We start from the raw sequence: 22,002 nt of genomic DNA on the forward strand, positions 1-22,002 counted from the left end.
GCTTGGCCTGCTGTGTTCATCCAGCCTCACACTTTATTATCTTGGATTTCCACTTACCTTTTCTGTTTAGCGTTGGGACAGTCGCCTGTCTGATGGTCTGTTGTATTTCCTCTCTGAGCCCCTTGTTCTTTAGTGTTGATTCCAGTACAGCCAGGAAGTCAGTTTTTTTGGCGTCTCAGTAGCTGTAGTTCAGTTTGTGCACCATGACAGTGCTCTCAGCATCTGAGAGTGGTTGAACTGAATGGGTGAGTTTGGATAGATTTTCTTGTCAGCCTATTTTCTTCATTCTGATCTTTTGATGTATGGTGATATCGAGAAAGCTAATGCACTACTAGCAAATACTGACCAACTTCCAACACATGGCGATAGACCCAACGCCACAGTTAGAGAACCGAATCCCCATTGGCAGGGGAATTGAGTTTAAGAGCTGTGAAGTAATACACCTCCATAAAGCTCTGGTTAGACCACACTTGGAATATTGTGTTCAGTTCTGGTCATCTAATTACAGAAAAGATGTGAATGCTTTAGAGAGGGGGCAGAGGAGATTTACCAGAATGCTGCCTGGACTGAAGAGCAGGTCTTATGAGGAAAGGTTGATGGAGTTATGGCTTTTTGCATTGGAGCAAAGAAGGATGAGAGGTGACTTGATAGATGGGTACAAGATGATGACTGGCATGGATAGAGCGGGTAGCCAGAACTTTTTTCCAGGGCAAAAATGACTGTTATGAGAGGGCATAATTTTAAGGTGACCAGAGGAAGGTATGGGGCAATATCAGAGGTAGGTTCTTCAGAGAGAGTGGTGGGCGTGTGGAATGTGCTGCCAGCAGTGGTAGTGGAGTCAGATACTTCAGAGGCTTTTAAACGACTATTGGATAGGCACATGGAGGATAGTAAAATGTAGGGTATACAGGGTAGATTGACCTTAATAGGATAATAGGTTGGCACAACATCATGGGCCAAAGGACCTCTATTGTGTTGTACTGTTCTATGTTCTGTGTTCAAAAACAACCCTGAAGAAATTACACAACTTCGGAGATGTCAGCAAGACACACTTATAAGAAATGAAACCAAAAGAATCCAACATACCCCACCTCTGTGAACTCGCCAAGGTACACAAGCCAGGGGTCCCCCTCAGACCCATTGTCTCACTACCAGGAGCACCACCTTATAGACTAGCCGAATAAATGCAGTGGAAACTGAAACAGTTAGTTGACAACACTATCCACTCCATCCGCTCCTCCCAAGAATTCCTCAACATCATCAAGGAGACCAGAATAGAAGAGGACGAGATAATGATATCCTTTGACATAACAGCACTATTAACATCCATAAACATCAACCTAGCAGAGGAGACAATTGCCATGCTGCTAGACGAATCAGGAAGGCAGGCACCCCATGATACCAACAGTATCAACAGGATCGGCACTCTGAAACTGCTGGATCTGTGCCTCACAACCCACTTCACCTTCAACGAATGTATATTCAAACAAATTAACAAACACCAATGGGATCCCCAATATCAGTACTGATCGCAGAAACGGTAATGCAACAGTTAGAACAAACAGCTCGCCCCATTATATAACTCAAACTCTGGGTCCGCTATGTAGATAACACCTGATTACCAAAATTTGCCAGTCATGATTGAATGGTGGAGCAGACTCGATAGGCTGAATCGTCTAATTTCTGCTCCCATGTCTTATTGTCAGTTTTCTTCCAGTTTGGCCTATGTAATGTTTCTCACAGTCCTTGCATGGTACTTTGTATATTATGTTTTATTGTTTGTGGATATAGGATACTTTACGTTCCTCAGTAGCTGTCGCAGGGCAGTTGTTGGTTTGTGGGCTACTTTCATACCCAGGGGTCTGACTTCATGAGTCATAAGACTTCATGATTTATACAACCCACTGACACAGAAACAACATCCTCACTGGAATAAAATTCACAAGAGAAGAAGAGAACAATAACCAACTACCCTTTCTAGACAAAACGGTAGAATGTAAGAACAACAGGGAGCTCCAGACTAGCATAAACAGAAAGACCACACCAAAAACCACCCCCAACACCCTTAAACAGAGCTGTATCAGGATATTATTCAAACAGGCCACAACACACTGCAGCAACACAGAATTGCACAAAGCAGAACAGGAGCACTTAGAACATAGAACATAGAACATAGAACAGTACAGCACAGAACAGGCCCTTCAGCCCACAATGTTGTGCCGACCATTGATCCTCATGGATGCACCCTCAAATTTCTGTGACCATATGCATGTCCAGCAGTCTCTTAAATGACCCCAATGACCTTGCTTCCACAACTGCTGCTGGCAACGCATTCCATGCTCTCACAACTCTCTGCGTAAAGAACCTGCCTCTGACATCCCCTCTATACTTTCCACCAACCAGCTTAAAACTATGACCCCTCGTGCTAGCCATTTCTGCCCTGGGAAATAGTCTCTGGCTATCGACTCTATCTATGCCTCTCATTATCTTGTATACCTCAATTAGGTCCCCTCTCCTCCTCCTTTTCTCCAATGAAAAGAGACCGAGCTCAGTCAACCTCTCTTCATAAGATAAGCCCTCCAGTCCAGGCAGCATCCTGGTAAACCTCCTCTGAACCCTCTCCAAAGCATCCACATCTTTCCTATAATAGGGCGCCCAGAACTGGACGCAGTATTCCAAGTGCGGTCTAACCAAAGTTTTATAGAGCTGCAACAAGATCTCACGACTCTTAAACTCAATCCCCCTGTTAATGAAAGCCAAAACACCATATGCTTTCTTAACAACCCTGTCCACCTGGGTGGCCATTTTAAGGGATCTATGTATCTGCACACCAAGATCCCTCTGTTCCTCCACGCTGCCAAGAATCCTATCCTTAATCCTGTACTCAGCTTTCAAATTCGACCTTCCAAAATGCATCACCTCGCATTTATCCAGGTTGAACTCCATCTGCCACCTCTCAGCCCATCTCTGCATCCTGTCAATGTCCCGCTGCAGCCTACAACAGCCCTCTACACTGTCAACGACACCTCCGACCTTTGTGTCGTCTGCAAACTTGCTGACCCATCCTTCAATTCCCTCGTCCAAGTCATTAATAAAAATTACAAACAGTAGAGGCCCAAGGACAGAGCCCTGTGGAACCCCACTCACCACTGACTTCCAGGCAGAATATTTTCCTTCTACTACCACTCGCTGTCTTCTGTTGGCCAGCCAATTCTGTATCCAAGCAGCTAAGTTCCCCTGTATCCCATTCCTCCTGACCTTCTGAATGAGCCTTCCATGGGGAACCTTATCAAATGCCTTACTGAAGTCCATATACACCACATCCACAGCTTGACCCTCATCAACCTTACTAGTCACATCCTCAAAAAACTCGATAAGGTTTGTAAGGCATGACCTACCCCTCACAAAGCCGTGTTGACTGTATTTGATCAAGCCATGCTCTTCCAGATGGTCATAAATCTTATCCCTCAGAATCCTTTCTAACACCTTGCAGACGACAGACGTGAGACTTACCGGTCTATAATTGCCGGGGATTTCCCTATTTCCTTTCTTGAAGAGAGGAATTACATTTGCCTCTCTCCAGTCCTCAGGTACGACTCCAGTGGAGAGCGAGGATGCAAAGATCTTCGCAAGTGGCGAAGCAATTGCATTTCTCGCTTCCCAAAGCAGCCGAGGACAAATCTGATCCGGGCCTGGCGACTTGTCAATCTTAATGTTTGACAAAATTTTCAGTACATCAGCTTCCTCTATCTCTATCCATTCCAGCATGCACACCTGCTCTTCAAAGGTTTCATTCACTACACAGGTCGTTTCTTTCGTAAAGACAGAAGCAAAAAACTCATTTAGGGTCGTAAAGACAGAAGCAAAAAACTCACTTATACAGAGTTTTTGAAAGGAATGTGTAACCAAAAAGCACAATCCACCGTTACCTCTGTGACAAACACAACATGGCCAGATACACTTGTCACCCTACCATACAGCAGAGACACATTAGAGATGACCACAAGACTACTCAGACCCCTGGGTATGAACGTAGCCCACAAACCAACAACCGCCCTGCTACTGATGAACGTAAAGTATCCTATATCCACAACCAATAAAACTAACATAATATACAAAATACCATGCTCCATTCTCTAATCTCCATTCTCCAAAGGTCTTCCATGTACTCTAAGGCTGTGCCCTCAGATCTTAGTCTCTCCTAGCAATGGAAACATCTTCCCAACATCCACTCTGTCCAGGCTGTTCAGCATTCTGTACGTTTCAATTAGATTCCCCCTCATTCTTCTAAACTATATGACGTATAGACTTAGGGTCCTCAAACCTTGTTCATATGTTAAGCTTTTCATTCCAGAAACCACTGTCATGAACCTCCCTCTGAACCCACTCCAAAGCCAGTACATCTTTCCTGAGATATGGGCCCAAAACTGCACACAGTACTCCAATTGTAGCCTGACCGGAGCCTTACAGGGCCTCCGAAGTATATCCCTGCTTTTATATTCAAGTCCTCTCAAAATAAATGTCAAAGTTGCATTTACCTTCCTAACTACCGACTCAACCTGCAAGTTCACCTCAAGAGAATTCTGGGCTAGAACTCAGTCTCTTTGTACTTCAGACTTCTGAATTTTCTCTCCATTTAGAAAATAGTCCATGCTCTTATTCTCCTTTCCAAAGTGCATGACCTCACTTTCCCACGTTGTACTCCATCTGCCACTTCTTTGCCCACTCTCCTAGCCTGTCCAAATCCTTCTGCAGCCTCCCCACAACCTAACCACTACCTGTCCCTCTATTTAACTCTGTAATGTCTGCCAACTTAGCCAGAATGTTCTCATTCCTTCACCTATACCGTTAATGTATAAAGTGAAAACACTGACTCTTGCAGAACACCACAAGTCACCGGCTGCCATCCTGAGAAGGACCCTTTTATTCCCACTCTCTGCCTTCTGCCAGACAGCCGATCTTCTATCCATGCTAGTACCTTGCCTCTAATACCATGGCCCCTTTTCATACTCCGCAGCCTCCTGTGCAGTACCTTGTCAAAGGCCTTCTGGAAGTCCAGGTCAATAACATACATTGGCTGTCCTTGGTCAAACCTGCTTGTTCTTTCTGCGAAGAATTCTAACAGATTTGTTAGGCTAGCCACCCAGAGACATGACCCGTTCTCACTGGTCTCGATACACGTGGGCAAAGAAGGATGCTAATTTGACTGGAACAACACATCCAGATTAGCACAAGCCAAATAGGGACACGCCACGGAATTCCTGGAGGCCTGACATTCCAACCAGAACTCCATCAACAAATACAGTGAACTGGACTGTATATATAAACCATTGCAAAACAGAGCCAGAAGTAATGTCAATCACCCCAGCAAACCGAGGCATATAAATAACAAGCAGGACACAATACTGACACTTAGCCGGAGGCGTACTGACAATGTTCCCCAACAGGGTGAAGAAATGTCTGCAATCAAACACACTAGCTCAGCAAACAAGTCTACAACCCTGCATGTACTTAATCTCCTTTCAGATGTGTATCCAGATGTCTCTTGAATGTATCTGTTTCCATGAGGGTTCCCAGCTCTGACTAGACTCAATCGCAGAGTTTTCATCATGGTGATATCCTACAATTGGCCACTCTATAAGTTGATTGTGCATTGCCAGAGCAAATCTTTAATTTTCAATGCAGTGACTTGACTTTATGCAATTTTTTTTATTTTTATAACTGATAAATGCAAATGTTCAAAACTTCTTTTAAAAGGCCCAATGATTTTCTTCCAGCAATTCCTAATAAGTTAACCCTCATTCCCTAATTCCAAAAGGCTGCAGAAGGTAAATATTCTTTTCTTGTGTGGCTACTGTTAATTCGCTGATTTGCCCTTAAACTAATGCACAGGAAAGCATGTATCTTTTAAAATTGTATCCCCTGTGCTGCAATGTTGAATCATTGACCCAGATTTCAGAATGGGGATAGCACCAATTCTATCAGTGTTATTAGGGAACAAATCAGTGCTGTCCAGCCTTTTTATTAAAGCAGTGAAGGTTGATAGGCGATCTGATTGGGGTGTGCAGAATTCTGAGGAGAATGGACAGGGTAGGTATGGAGAAACTTGTGCCCTTAATGTCGGGTGGGAGGGTGGTCAATAACCAAGGAGCATTTTTAAAGGTAAGAAATGAGATATTGGAGATTCAAGAAAAAAAAAATCACTGGTTATGTATGTTTGGAACTCACTGCCTAAAATAATGGGAACCCTCAAGACATTTAAGAGCTCTTAGGTGCATACAAAGCCATAGGCCAAGTGCTGGAAAGTGGCACTGGAATAGTTGGCTGTTTCATGACTACCACAGACGCAATAGGGTGAAGAGCCACTTTATGTGCTGTAAAGACTCTGACTGAATGTGTGTGAATAAAAGTAAAGATCAGGATGTTGCTATTCTACTGCTCTGCTATTGACTTGACTGTGGTATCTAGGCCATCGCTTGCAATTATTGGTTTCAAACTGTTCTAGATGATACTGCAGGTAAAGCTATTTTACACTATCAGCTGCTTCTTATGGATTTATGTCCTTGTCCCTATATGTGCATGTGTTCCCTTTCCTATAGAGTTTGTAGTACTCTTATTGTAAACAACATTGAGATAATGCCTCTTATGTGATAAGTGCAAGATGGTCTCTTTGCCCTGTTGCATATTCAGAACTTGGGTTTGGTTTCTCCATGCAGAAAATTCATTAAAATATCAGATTCTGCAAAGAAGCAGGTAATGGCAATCATCATAATAAAGAAATTATTATTAAAACTCAGCTCAACCAATGGTGATTTCTAAATCCTGGTAGTATCGACTTGGCTAGTATCTGATACATTAATCTTGGCTGCAGCATTTGAGCTAATTACAGAGAACATTATAAAGACTGGAAATCTTTGGGCAGGGGAAAAAAGAAAGAAATGCTGGAAAAGTATCTGCCACCAACCATGGCGTAAACAGATAAGTTCACAATTTGGGCTTAGAATAACTTTTAGAAACAGCAACCCACAGATATCATACATTCAGTGCTGCTGGCTTTGACTTTGTTGAAAATAATTATCTGTTTTGAGGTGGTGTAATTATCGTAGGTTTTTGTGTGTAGTAAATTTCAGTGAATTTTGTTTTTGAATAATGATTGAAAATTGTGTAATTTTTTATTTTTAGGCAACTTCCCGGCTTCTTGTGAATTACCCAGAGCCATATCGCAGCCAAATCTTGGACTATTTATTCAAGGTAGCAATTATATCCAAATAACGACATTTATGATGTGGTATCCTTGACACCAAGGGTGTAGTAATGATGTTTAACAATCAACTGATAAGGGCAGTAGCGCTGTAAATTCTCTTTGGTACAACTGATAGGGTGGCATGGCAGCACATTAGTTAGCACTGCTGCCTCACAGCACCAGGGCTTACCGCAGGGATACCGGGATAAGGTGATGGAGTGGGTCTGGGTGGGATATTTTAGAGGGTCAGTATGGGCTCAGTGGGCTGACTAGCCCACTTCCACATTTTACAGATCCTATGATGGTGTATTGGTACCGCCTTGGTTTGCTTTGGAGTGTAACTATGTAATGCATTGTCAAAGCACGTGGTTAAGGGTCCCACTAGCTATATGAATACTTTAAGTGGCATAAAGTAGGCCTTGTGTAGATAGTCATCCATTTTTGGCAGGGCAGACTTGTGAGACTGAAGGATCTGTCTTTTGGCATGTATGATTTTATGATTGGAGCTTTGCCTCCAATGAAGGTTATCTCCATTTAAGTAGATCTAAGAATACTTTTTGACATTTATAAAGACAGCAATAAGCTTCTATGTTACTATTCTAAAACTTTCTATTTTCTTCTGTGATGGGTAGGTTTTTGAGTTTCTCACGTGATCTGGATCTGTGAAATCATGGTTAAATAGTTTAAGATAGGCGAAAGTGCACGATTATTGTAGGAAGTTGCTTCTGCAAAGTATGTGAAGGTATCGACTTTACATTAAAACCTCAAATGGAAACTGGTGGTTGCAGCCACAAGTTCCTCACAAGCTGTACTGAAACTCATGGATGTGGTTATGTATATGATGGTGCCTCCTCCTGATGGTAATACTGTAGAGTCTGTATCTGTCTTTATTGAGCATTGTTCTGATTAGAACCTCATTTAACTGGAATCTTTAGATTGTTTAAATAGCAGAAAGATTGAAAAGTGACTATCAACTCTACTGCATGAATTCCTGCCAATTGGGCATTTCACACAAAGATTTTTGCTAATTGTTTCTGACTACAAACCATGAAATCTGTATGCAACTCATACATATGACTTTAGTTTTGGATAAATGAATTTTACTGCTGAGAAATTAACTTGGTATTTGCTGTTTTTTGTACCTATACAGTAACATTTTCTTTCTGATCCCTTGACTTCACCAATTCTTTTATCATCTTTTGAAAGCCTTTTCAAATTCCCAACTGTCTACCACTAATTTCATTTCCACAGCCTGATGTCTATTTCCATTTCTGAAGTTTTTTTTAGCATATATATTAAGGAGGCTGTGTATAAGTGCAAGTTGTGTTGCATCATCCTTCATAAACTAATAAGAAACACTAAATGAATGGGAGTCCTGTTTTTGTTCTTATCTGTTAGATGTGGTATTTGGTAACATAAATCAATAATAATCTTTGTAATAATTTGTTCACATAACCTATTTTCTGTTGTTAGCCAAACTTTGGTGCTTCCCTGCATATCTTGAAAGTTGAGATTGGTGGTGATGCCCAAACAACAGGTAGGAATCTCAACTCTTTTAACTTTGAAAAACACTGATTTAAAAGGTTATAGTGATTAAATGTCTTATCAGGGTTTTCTAGATTGTGCTCAGCATGCTTTCCATGCTATAATGGACGTAATGCCTTTGCACTGTTTCCTTCAGGTTTCTGTAGGAATCTGAAAATTGTATGGAAAGTGAGGAGAATCCCTGCAGTAATATAATCTCATGGTATTTAAATCTTGTGTATAAACATTAGGACCAAACAGAGCAGACATTGCTAGATCTTACGCTTTGTGTTGTCTCAACTTTTTGAAATATTTGCTTATTTTCCATCTTGTTGTTTTGTGAATTGATGGGTCAAGCCCAAGTAGCTGCTCAGAGGTAAGAGTGGATGAGGCAGGGAGGGTACGTTAGCTCAGTACGCTGATTGCTAGTTTTGATACAGAGTAATGCCCATAGTTTGGGTTCATTTCCTGCATGGGCTGAGGTTACTGTGAAGGATCTCCTTCTCAACCCTTTGCATCCCCTGAGGCACAGTGACCCTCGGGTGAAACCACAACCAGTTGCGTCGCTCTCACTTTCTGAGAATTGCCTGGTAGTACAGCAGGATTAAAGGGATTTTGAATTTTTTTTGTGGATAAAAGTCACATTTTAACAAAGCTTTTCATCTTTGACTGATCAGGACAATTTGCAAGGAATATCAAAGTAAATGGGAAAAAACCTTTTTACTAAATGGCAGGAGAGTGCTCATTGGCTGGCAGATGGATTCTGATTGATAAAGGTATTGCTGTTACACTGTAGCAGTTAATTGTGACTGACAGTTAACTGCCAAATTTTAAGCAGGTTAACTCTGATCAAGGCATTACTCAGAAATAAACCAGAGTTTAGCTGGCTGTCACCTAATTTGTTGTATTTCAAGGTGTTGTATGTACATATCTTCTTTCTATCTGCAAATAACAGGGCCCTGTGTATTAATATGTCTATCTTTTCATGCACGTAAGTTTGCAACACCACGGGCCTGATGCAGTGTTGAATTGAGGGTCAGTATAATTCTTTGCATACTCAGAATTATGTAGTAAACATTGTCCAATCACAGAGTCATACCTAATGTTGAGTACGATGGAGTTTTGCAAACGCAGGCTTATCACGTACTTGATTTGATTGATTTTATCATCAGATGTATCTTAGAAAATACAGTGAAAAGTGTTGTATAGAGGCACCACTCTCTAATGCCATGTTAAAACTTTGAAAAATAAGCTAAGACGTAGAACATAAAAGCAGAAAAATAAATGAAAACATGTTCCGAGCCCCATGTTATTCAGTTTCCTGAGAATCCGTCTCACCCTTGTTCGCGGGCAAAAGGCTTTTGTCATTGCTAACTGGTCTCTAGTCTACAGAAAAAGCAACTTCCTGTTTGTCACTGTTGTATCTGTGCACAGCCCCTTGGGTCCAATTTGTTACAATTCAAACTTCAATTACTGCTTATTCAAATTGTAGTTTACATGATGCTTGCCATGAGTGTTAGATTACTCGGGCAATCTTTAAACAGTGTTTTTAAAATAGTTCTTTCTCATTTCAATCCACAAGTATAAAAACTGCAGAAATAAAAATATACCATTTTGCTCCTATTTTACATTTGCTTCTTATTTAAATAATAACTGGGTAGCAGCAAGAGTCGAAAAGAATAGTGTTCTCATAATAGGGAAGGAAAAAGTAACTGAATTCAGCCCGTGCTTCTGCGCTGATAGCTCATGCTGCACTTTCCAGATGTGGATTCAGGCTACAGTAGTCAAGACACAAATATCTTTCAATACACCCTGTGGCTCCCAGCAGGATAATTATGTGTGATTCTTTGTGGAAATGAAATGCTTGTGATAAATTTCCAAACTGTGTATATTTAGCAACTGCAGTGTTCATTGAATAAGGCTTAAACATACTGTCATTTCTAAACACATCAAGGACTTGAGTACAAGATTTATTACCACTGCTGGGGAGCACAAGGTGGAAGCTGGTATGGAGTTTTGACTTCTGAATAAGCCAACTAGGATGGACAGAAAGTAAATACACTCTTTTGAGAATTGACATTTAAATACAAACAATCAGTCATTATACAAATTATTTTGATACCACATACAAACTAAAGTGTTAACATCTTTATAGAAATTTAAAACTGCCGAACAAATATGTAACTACACTGAGCAAGTACTGAATGGGGTTTGGAACACAGCTGTACAGTCACAATAAAATATGTGAAGTCACATAATCGGGACTGGCAGTTCTAGAAGAAGAAATTAAATCAACTATGTGTATTCTATGAAGGTTTGGTGACAAATATCTTAATGGAAAGCACTGTCCCTGGACAGCCTATCTGATATGGGAAAGCAGACACGTTTGGTAGCTTGCAGCAACCTATTTGAAAGAAACAACAATTATCACTACAATAAATCACTGTCAGATGTCCATATAAGAAAGGAGAAGCTGCTCGCCATGTGAAGCATGCGGTACTGGAGCAAAGTCTCCTAGTAAGTGGCTGCATTTTAGTTATTAGTACAATAGGCTGTACAGGACATTGGTTAGGCCACTTTTGGAATAATACATTTAATTCTGGTCTCCTTGCTATAAACTTGAAAGTGTTCAGAAAAGATTTGCAAGGATGTTGGCAGAGTTGAAGGGTTTGATCTATAGGGAGAGGCTGAACAGGCTGGGGCTGTTTTCCCTGGAGCATCGGAGGCCGAAGGATGACCTTTATAGAGGTTTATAAAATCGTGAGAGACGTGGATAGGGTGAATAGCCAAGGTCTTTTCCCCAGGCTAGAGGAGTCCAAAACTAGAAGGCATAGGTTTAAGGTGAGAGGGGCAAGATTTAAAAGTGTCCTAAGGGACAACGTGTGCTGCATGAGCTGCCAGTGGAAGTGGTGGAGGCTGGTACAATTAGAACATTTAAAAGGCATCTGGATGAGTATATGAATAGTAAAGGTTTAGCAGGATCTCTGGCCAAATGCTGGTGTACCACTTGGTGCAGGTTTTCAACTGTTTATGTACATGCTGGAAGTCACCTAAGACCTGCTTTATGCTCGTTCCCATCCATGCATGCTAATTATTATAGCGCCATAGAGCTGTACAACATGCTAACAGACAGACTCTGCACGAAATTTGAAAAAGAACATTGCAAAGAAGTATCATAAATTTAATTAACTCAATAAAGTGATTAAGTAGAAATGGCTGGGCATGTGGTGTGTTGCAGCTGTATGATGTGGGAGCTCGCTGATCCCATTGTGAATGGCAGTGACCATATCTGCAGCAAGTGTTGATAGCTTGAGGAACTTCAGATCAGCATTGAGCTGGAATCTGAGCTTCAAACGCTGCAGTACCTGTAGATTAAGTACTTCAAATTTGGTCAGTGCCCAGGGACGGCAGGGGGTAATTACAAGTGAGGCAGATAGATGTATCCTGCATTCAGGAACAGAGGAGTTTCAGCTCTTGACCTTATCCAACAGGTATGAGGCACTTGCTCCCTGTGGGGATAGAACATAGAACATAGAAAAGTGAAGTACAGCACAGCACAGTACAGGCCCTTCAGCCCACGATGTTGTGCCGTGGAATAATCCTAATCCAAAAATAAAATAACCTAACCTACATTCCCCTCAATTCACTGCTGTCCATGTGCATGACCAGCAGTCGCTTAAATGTCACTAATGACTCTGTTTCCACGGCTACCACTGGTAAACTATTCCATGCGCTCACAACTCTCTGGGTGAAGAACCTCCCTCTGACGTCTCCTCTATACCTTCCTCCTAACACCTTAAAACTATGACCCCTCATGGCAGTCAATCTTGCCCTGGGGAAAAGTCTCTGACTATCGACTCTATCCATGCCTCTCATTACCTTGTACACCTGAGGAACAGGGCTACAGGGAGGATGAGCCAACTGATCACTGCACCCTGGTACGGGAGGCCATTCAAGAGGTGGAAGCAAAAAGACAAGTGGTAGTTGTCGGAGATTCTATAGTCGGGGGAATAGATAGTATCCTTTGTCAGCAGAATCAAGAGTCTCATAGTGTGTTGCCTGCCTGGTGCCAGGGTAAGAGATATCTCTGACTGGTTTGAAAGGATATTGGGGAAGGTTGGGGTGGGGGAAGATCCAACTGTTATGGTCCACATCTGAACAAACAACGTAGGCAAGACAAGGAAAGGGAACCTATTCAGGTATTATCAGGAGCTATGAATGAAATTAAAGAACAGGTCATCAAAAGCTATACTGTCCGGATTACTGCCCAAGCCGCATGCAAATTGTCATAGGGACACGAGAAAAGAGAAGTAAACACGTGGCTAAAAGAGTGGTGTGGAAATGAGGGGTTCCTTTACGTGGACACCTGCATCAGTATTGGAGCAGGAGGGATCTGTACTGCTGGGGCGGCCTTGCCTGTCCCAAGCCCCATCTCCACAATGGCACAGGCGCTGCTGCAATTACTCGGACAACCAGGAGACCGACGCCATGAGAAAGGCCCACTCTCATTGCTAACTGCCACTGCCTCTCTGGCCCACTCTTGATCCCCTCTAGATCCAGCTGTCTCAAATATCTTCGTAGGTAACAATGAGAGACGTGTCCTTGATGGAAGGACAACTGCCTTACTTCCCCACATATTTCCAATATGCAGACAGGATATTTGCTACAGTTGAATCTGCAGCTGCATGTAACAAAATTCCTTGCATGTTTTAAGATTCTCAGTCCTGTGTTCAAATTTACTTTACAAATGGAACAATCAGTTGAGCTCCCTTTCCTCAATATTTTAGCTGAGAATTCTAAGGTTTAGGTATGATCAGTATCTTGCTTAATATGAACAAAACAATGCTGTTTGATGCAAAGTGCCAATTATTGTGACACATGGCTTATTTTCCTCATTTCACATGAGCACTAACATTCGTGTACCGTGTTGTTCAGTTGTCTGATAGGCAGAATGACATTTTAGCTCAACAGCAACTTACTATGAAGTCGCAAACGCTGCTTGTGTTGTTACTGTGTGCTATCAGATAATGGTAGTGCAGTGAAACTAAGGATTATCTTTGTGCAGGAATGCAATCATTGAATACTGAACCATCTTAACAACGACCTCTTTATCAATATCTCTTCCGGATGACGACATTAGGGACTGTAATAGACGTTAGGTGTCACCAAATAATTTTGTATTTGCCACATGTATGGTACCATCTATTTTAGATACCTTAGTAATTGATACAATAACAAAACAAATATCTATTAAATATTAATTTGTATTTTAACATTGAATTGTTTTTAAAGTGTGTTTTCATATTTGCTAAATAGATGGAACTGAACCATCACATATGCGCAATGAAAATGATGAAAATTACTCCAGAGGATATGAGTGGTGGCTGATGAAGGAAGCTAAGAAGAGGAATCCTAATATTAAATTAATAGGTATGTATTTAACATAACACTCTGTCAATTGTTTAATCATTTTGCTTCTCAAATTGCAGTCGGAATTATTGACTGACAAATCTGATTTTTTTGTTTGGTCTGAAGGAAGAATGTTGGCTAAGGAACGTAGGACTGTTTGCTCCTTTCAAACTAACTGTGCAAATTTTTTAACATGCACCTGAACCGAAAGGGTCATGATTGACTGACTACTTTCTCTGAAGGGCTTCACCTGCAACAGTGTGCCACTCCTATATACTATACTGAAGTGACAGCATAGATTATTTTCACCAAATGTTGGATTTGAACCTGTGTCCATCCAACCCAAAGATTAGAGTGATGCCAAACTAAAAACTTTGCTGTTGAAGGGAAAAGTTTTTTTTTTCTAGAATGTTCTCAAATTATTTGACTCTTACATTACAGAATATAAATATTCCATTTTCTCTTTTTTTATATTTGTAACAAAGTCTCCAGGTTTGTTGCAGAAATGCTATGTTTGCCAAAAATACTTTATCCCTACGAATAGCATTCAAAATGTATTGAAGGGTCCATCTCTATTCTGTTTAAGGAAATCAGACAAGATTTTCTGAAGTGTAAAGGGCATTTGGTAAAGAATTAAAAGAAAACTGGTCAATAAACTGAGACCTTGGAACTCAGAATTGAAAGGCAAAAAAAATTCATTATTCATTAAATATAGAATGGATATTACATCTTACCATGTATAGATCTAAGCATTGAGTAAATTTGAATGGACATGAGACTAGTTTGAATACTTTTAGAATCAAAGGACAAGGTCCCTTTAGTTTCCTAACCTTTAAATTTGATACGAAAATAAATCAAATCACTTTTATTTTAGTTTGTTTTCATAATTCATCGGATGTAGGTATCACTGTCTAAGCCAGCATTTGTTTTCCCATTCCTAATTGCCCTGGAGAACATGCTAATGAGTTGTAACCTTGGACTGCTGCTGAGTTGAGGGAAACTCACACTGCTCTTAGTTCAACTCACATTTCTCATGCTGTACGCATGACTACTTGAGTGAGTTTGTTTGTTTGTTTCTAGGGAGCCTTTTGGTGAGTAGAGGGAATTATATTTTCTAATCATTCCTCAATCACAAGCATACGCACAATTGGTGCTGAGGCATTGAATCACCAAAAAAAAGCAATCTCTTTGCTTCCGTGCTTTTGGATGAGTTGGATGATTTCGACAATAGTGGAAGCGTGGATTTTGCAATTTACCTCGAGACCCCCGAGTGAAGGGCGAGGCAGTGGGTTAAACTGGAGCCTTGGAAGTGTATCACAACATATTCAAGAGAAACTCTAAAGTACAAACTCAACAAAATTGAATTTGAAAGACTTCTAATGTTGCTTTATTCACCAATTGCATTTTCTTAGTGAGTTTTTATTTTCTTGTTAGGGCTGCCTTGGGCCTTTCCTGGTTGGATTGGCTGTGGAAACGACTGGCCTTATACCTGCCCAGACAAAACAGCCTATTATGTTGCCTCATGGATTCATGGTGCTAAATTGTATCATAATCTGGATATTGATTATGTTGGGGTTAGTACAGACTTAATAAAACAAATAATATTTGATTTCTTTTGACCTATATTATGAATGTTGTTGAAATCATAGTCTGATATAGATAATGTCATAGCATATAATAATGAAACTTTCATTGTTTTCTCTACCCTTCAACAATGAATGACGAGCAGATAGGCTTCTTTGACTTTATAATGATGACCATGAAATCCGTTACCCTCTGCTACGTCTGTCCTTTTCATTAATCCACTTGACCAAACTTCCTTTGTTGGGCAACCTTTGTCTAAAAGTGAACTCTCACCTTTCCCTAGTTTATCTCTTACCTACCCTCATGTCCTCCCTGAACTCAACTTGCCTATGAAACCCATTACCTGTTCCTATTAAGGTGACTTCCTCCAATCAGGTTTCTGTTCTTGTTATAGTACTAAAACAGATCTTATGAAAGCCACAGATTGTACCTTTTGTGACTGTTAGAAAAGTTGTTTCCCTAATTGTTCTTCTCAACCTGCCTGCAACCTTTGCCATATTTGATCTTACTGTTCTTTGTCAAAGCCTCTCCACTATTGTCAGCTGTGTGAAATTCTTTTCACCTAGCTTCATTCTTTGTCCATCTAATTATAATAAGAGAGAGCCACTTGCACTGGATTCTCAACCTGCGACCAAACCACTACCCCTGGTAACTCCAAGTGACCTGTCCTGAATCTCTCTCTCTCAATCATCTCATCTGAAAGCACAGCATTAGTTTTCACAAATGTGCTGACAACATCTAGCTTTAACTCGCTACCACTGCTGTTAATTCTCCCACTGTGTTGCTCAAATATCAGACCCCTTACCTCATATCCAGTACTGGGTGGACAGAAATTTTTCCCAAGATTGAAGCTATTGTCTTTGGTCCCTGTTCCAAATTCTATTATTTAAATACCAAATCCATTCCACTCCAGAGCAAAAGCCTGAGATTAAGTCAATCTCTTAGCATCCTTGATTTCATATTTGAACCTGTGATGAACTTCCATTCTTGTACTCTTGCCATCATTATTACAGATTATTTCTACCTCTGATATCAACCAACTTGACTCCTGTCTCAGCTAGTCTGCTACTGAAATTCCTGTTCCTACCTTTTGTTATCTCTGTATTTGCACCCGTTGCTAGTTTCCTCAGTAAATTTGAGCTTATCTAAAACACTGCACCATGTTCCAATGACCCTTGTGCATTTGACCTACGTTGGCTCCTGCTGATCATTCTTTTTAAATCCCTCCCCAGGTCTCACCCCTCTCAATTTCTCTTGGCTCCTGTTGCAATCTGCCTGCCACCTTTGCCATATTTGATCTTACTGTTCTTTGTCAAAGCCTCTCTGTAACCCTCCAAAATATTTGAACTGTTCTGATTCTTAGGGATCCCTGATTTTTAGTAGCTGTATTATTGTTGGCCCTATTTTCAGTTTCCTCAGCCCTAGTCCCTGAATTACCGTTCCTATGCACCTCCATGTCTCTATTTCAGCCTCCTCCTTTGAGATTTCTTAAAATCAACATCTTTGATCAAATCTTTACTCAACTGTCTAACAGTGCTTTGTATTACATGATGCCGTACTTTGCTTCACAATATTCCTGTGACAAGCCTTGGTGTTTTATTTCATGACGCATCATATAGTTTTCATTCAATTTAGAGTTCACATTTAAATCAGTCAAATAGATACAAGATATTGTAATGAATCGTTTAAACCTACTTTTTAGTTACTAATCTAAAAATCTGTTTTTGGGGATTTCTTTCAGGTTTTGCAGAATAAGATTGGAGTCAGGCATTATTGGAGACAAAAAAAACTTAACACAAATTCAGAGGCACAAAACCGTCAGATTTTATTTGGCACATCATTAAAGTGAAAGGACATAAAAAGATACAATTAATGATAAGCCAAATTATTGACACAGTTAGATACCCATTTAAATAGTTCAGAGCTCAGACGTTGCCTTTCACATTTTGTCAGAGGGCTGTTATAACTTGAAAAGGATGATAAATTCACAACTCCAGGAGAACTTACAAAATTCAATTGGATGTTTATTTTGAAGGGAACTAATTTGCAGAGTCATTGGGAAATCACTGGGGTGAGGAACTTAAATAAGCCAGTTCTTTCAAAGAATAAGCGCGTACAGTCCCCTGTGTTACACATTTCTAAGATGCCTGTAATCCTGTGATTTGCAGAAAACTTGACTTTCCTTTCCTCTTTATGCCCTTTCGAAACAAAAAGGCTCAATTGATTGTTATCCATCAGTTGCCTTTGCTTTTATTCCTCAGTATCAAGCTCATTGCCTGCTCTTTGCGATGAATAAACAGGGAGTACATTGATATCAGGGAAAGAAGTTAATATCTGAATATGAAAGATATATGTTTGTTCTGTTACTGAGAATTGAAAGATAAATGAACATCAAACAAAGTAAACATCCATTCTTCCACCGAGAAAGTCAAACATAGTCCCTGGTAGGGACAGAGGTACAAATAGTTGTAGAATGCTAAGCAATATAAATCATGACCAGTGTGCTCTCCTAGACTAGTTTTGATCACGTAAAGGGCAGAAAAATTTTCCTTTTTTTTGTGTCCATAAATTTACCTTGGATGACTTATCTTTCTGTGACCATTTCATGGCTGCTGGTGACATTGGTTCCGGAAGGGTGCTGTAGAATGGTGCTTAGAACATCACAATTGTAAAGAAGGATTGATCGACCAGCTCACTATTTCCTAACCATTCTTTCCATAATAACATATGTTCAAATTGGTCGAGGACAGTACTCCAATATGTCAGAAATTTTGTATTTGTTTTTAAACTTTTGCTCCTCCCATACTCATTATTCACCTAACCTAACAATCAATTGAGCCCTTTTGTATGAAGAGGGAAGGACAAACAAGTCTTCTGCAAGTCATGAGATTACAGGCCTGATTACAAAGTAACCTTGGACTCGGAGTAGCACCCAGAAATCTGTAACTTAAGTATTGTTATTGCCTATGGAACCACCCCACCTGAGGGCCATTGGCAATATCTGAAAGTGTTTATAAAGTGAATATAAGAGGCCAGTAGGCACTGTTGTGGTGCACTGGTAGTATACCTACCTTTGAACCAGGATGCCTGGGTTAACATCCCATCTGCTCCAGAAGTGTATAATAATATGCTTGAAAAGATTGCATAGAAAATGAGATGATACTGTTGGGTGTAATATGACTTATGAAGGAATCAGTTGAAATTGAGACAACTGATACACTAATTGACTCATTAAATCGGGCCATGTGGGTTAAGCACTTTGCTAGGAGTGCATTATATACACCCAAACAGCAAATGGAAGACGGGGGAAAAAAAAAAGCAAATATGATTGTTAATTTCTGCGTGTGATTTTTAAAAAATGGCAATAGTAATTGGAGACTTCAACTGCTGTAGTATCGTTTGGGATATGAATAGTGTGACAGGCACAGAGGCTACAAAATTCTTGTACTACATTCAAGAGAACAGAGAGCACTCAACAACATGGGATACAACTCTAGGTTCAACTTTAGGAAATGTAGCAGTGGATTGTCAGTTTAGAAATAGTGACTATAATACGGTTAGATTTAGTTTCTTTATGGTAAGCGACAGAGACGGAAATGAGTAAAAAGTTCCAAGTTGTGAGGAGACGCATATTTTACAAAGCTGAAAGGTGATCCGGCGAAGGCAAACCGCATGCAACTACTTGAAGAAAAGCCAGTGACAAATAAGTGGGAGGCACTCAAAGCAGGATTCTGAGGGCAGAATGTAAGACGTTCCCCCCCCCCCCCCCCCACCCCGCCACACCGAGGAAAAAGGGTAGCACTGCCAAATCTAGAGCCTCCTGTTCATCCAGGGTAGGTTAAATTTTTTCCCCTTTTTTTTCTAAGAAAGAAAGGGCTGCACATCACAAAAACTTAATTAAGAATAGACAATAAATGCTGGCGTGACCAAACGATGACAATATCCCATGAATGATTTTTGTTTAGAAATAAGTACAGAGGTTAAGTAAAATAGGAAAGTGTGTAAAAAAAAAAAAAGCAAGTAAAATCAGAAAACACAAAAATGTTCTATCAGTACATTCAGAGCAAGATGGTAACCAAGGAAATGTAGGCTTGATCAGAGATGTGTATATGGTAACTTGTGTGGGGATACCAGTGATATGGTCAAGGTTCTTCATGAGTACGTCATCCTTTGTGAAGATGACGAAGTAAGGATGTTGCAGACATTCATATGAAAATGGAAGAATGTGGAATAGGAGCTATGATAAGCGTGATGCAAGAGGATGTACTGGAGGAACTGACCACCTTTGTAGATGAATAAATCACCAGGGCAAGATGGATTGTATCCTGGTCTGGTAAAAGATGCCAGGGAGTACCACGAGGATGCTCTGAGTATCATTATCTAATTGTTGCTGGATGTAGACAAGGTACTAGAGGATTGGAGGTCTGCAAACGTTGTATATTTGTTTAGAAAAACTGCAAGGAGCAAGTCACACACAATTATAAGCAAATTATTAGAACGCATTCTGAGAGACAGGATAAATTGTTTGGTAGAAAGACCAGGATTAATTGGGAACAGTTAGAATGGTTTTGTTAAGAAAGGTCGTGCTTTACAAACATTGTGAATTTTCTGACTAGGGAGTATGAAGAATTGATTGGGGTTGGGAAGATGATAGTAAGATATTTGGAACTGTATAAAATACTGGTTAGGTCACCACTGGAATTTTGTGCGCAGTTCTGGTCACTGCTTTGCAGGAAGAACATAATTACTCCAAAAAGGATACAGCAGAGATTTTCAAAATGCAGCTATGGGGGAAAGATTGAAGAGGCTCGACTTATTTCCATAAAACAGAGGGCTGATGGGTGACTTGGTAAATTTCAATGAGGGGCCTAGATAGTGCAGATTGGAAAGACTTGTTGTCCATAGCAACAAGGTCAATTATTAGGGATGCAGATTTATGCTGTTTGGAAAAAGAATTAGAAGTGACATGAGAAAAACTTTCACCAGAGGGTGCGGATATTGGAATTCATTACCAGGTTGGTTATTTGGTGAAGACAAACCCTTAATTCGTTTCAAAGATTCCTTTGGATTTGCACCTGACGTGTGGTAACCTGCAAGGCTGTGGATCATGTGCTGAGAAGTGGGTTTAGAAGTGCTGACATGATTAAGTGATTTGCCTTTTTTCCATATTGTAAAATTTCTTCGGCTCCAAAGGACATGGAAACGTGATTATTGAGCTAAATTCAACATGGGGGTGGAGGGGTCAAATAACAGCCTCTGCTGTAGCTTTTGTGATTCTATATGAATGTCTCGGAGTATTCTTGCACTCCATGCAAACTTATGAGGCAGAGAGATTACCTGATTTACTAGAGACTGTCCTTGATCCTGGAAGTACACTGGTTCCAGGCATGAATGTCAATCAGCAAAAGGAATTTTATTTTAACAATTATCCTTGGAATAATGCTGTCTGTGCATTTTCCTATAAATCTGCACATGCAGCAAAGCTGCTTCTGATTTCTGGAATTTAAAACAAAATTACCAATTTTAGTTTGGCATGCAGGATGTAGCTGAATCTGTCTGGTTTTTGGTACTATTCTTAAAGTTGTTGCTGCTTCATGGATTTAGCATGACATTGCTTTTGAGAACAAAGTATTTTGACTTTAAAAATATCTGTAGATAAAAATGGAATTTAATTGCGTTTTCTGTTTTAGATTTGGAATGAGAGAGCATTTGACAGAAAGTACATTGAGGTAAGTGTAGAATATTTCTTGATGCTAAACTTTTAATTATTTTCACTTTTGATTTTATACATATAAAATGAACTTCACAAGGACACATTTCTCTGTATGCTGACCATCTGTGAGAGATTTACCGAATACATATTTTGTGAATATCTTGTTTTGGAAAGATCATTTTTCAAATTGTAGCATTGAGGCTGAACAAACAATAAAATATACAATTAATTTAGTTCTCATTATGTAAAATATAATTGGTTTTGAAATTGTGTGGTCCAACATTGTCATTCGCTATAATAAAATTGTAACTAGAACTAGCTACAGTAACGTTTCTGTTTTGTGGTAAAGGAGCGCTGCTGCTATTGCGCTGTTTTGTCCATTGGATTAAAACATTTTCTTTGTAGAACTTGTAGAAAATCACATTCATTTCATGAATTTGAAGTAATAGGTTAAAATATCTCTCAAAATTTGCTCCTTTGTTCCAAAAGTAAGTAATTTTCAATACAGTGGCCATTCATGTTAGGAGAG

General features: G+C 40.0%; 1 protein-coding gene across 3 annotated transcripts in view; it reads left to right on the plus strand.

Moving 5' to 3' along the window:
• The window catches only part of LOC125455615 (galactocerebrosidase-like), a 65,817-nt gene that overhangs the window by 5,457 nt on the left and 38,358 nt on the right, over positions 1-22,002 (plus strand). For all 3 annotated transcript variants that reach the window (XM_048537809.2, XM_048537808.2, XM_048537807.2), the window contains exons 2-6: positions 7,183-7,251; positions 8,717-8,780; positions 14,084-14,197; positions 15,611-15,750; positions 21,451-21,489. In XM_048537809.2, the coding sequence (XP_048393766.1) occupies positions 7,183-7,251; positions 8,717-8,780; positions 14,084-14,197; positions 15,611-15,750; positions 21,451-21,489 (426 nt within the window). The remainder of the gene's footprint in view (positions 1-7,182; positions 7,252-8,716; positions 8,781-14,083; positions 14,198-15,610; positions 15,751-21,450; positions 21,490-22,002) is intronic.

Source organism: Stegostoma tigrinum, chromosome 10 (genome assembly GCF_030684315.1).
Source record: "Stegostoma tigrinum isolate sSteTig4 chromosome 10, sSteTig4.hap1, whole genome shotgun sequence".
In the NCBI taxonomy this organism is placed as follows: Eukaryota; Metazoa; Chordata; class Chondrichthyes; order Orectolobiformes; family Stegostomatidae; genus Stegostoma; species Stegostoma tigrinum.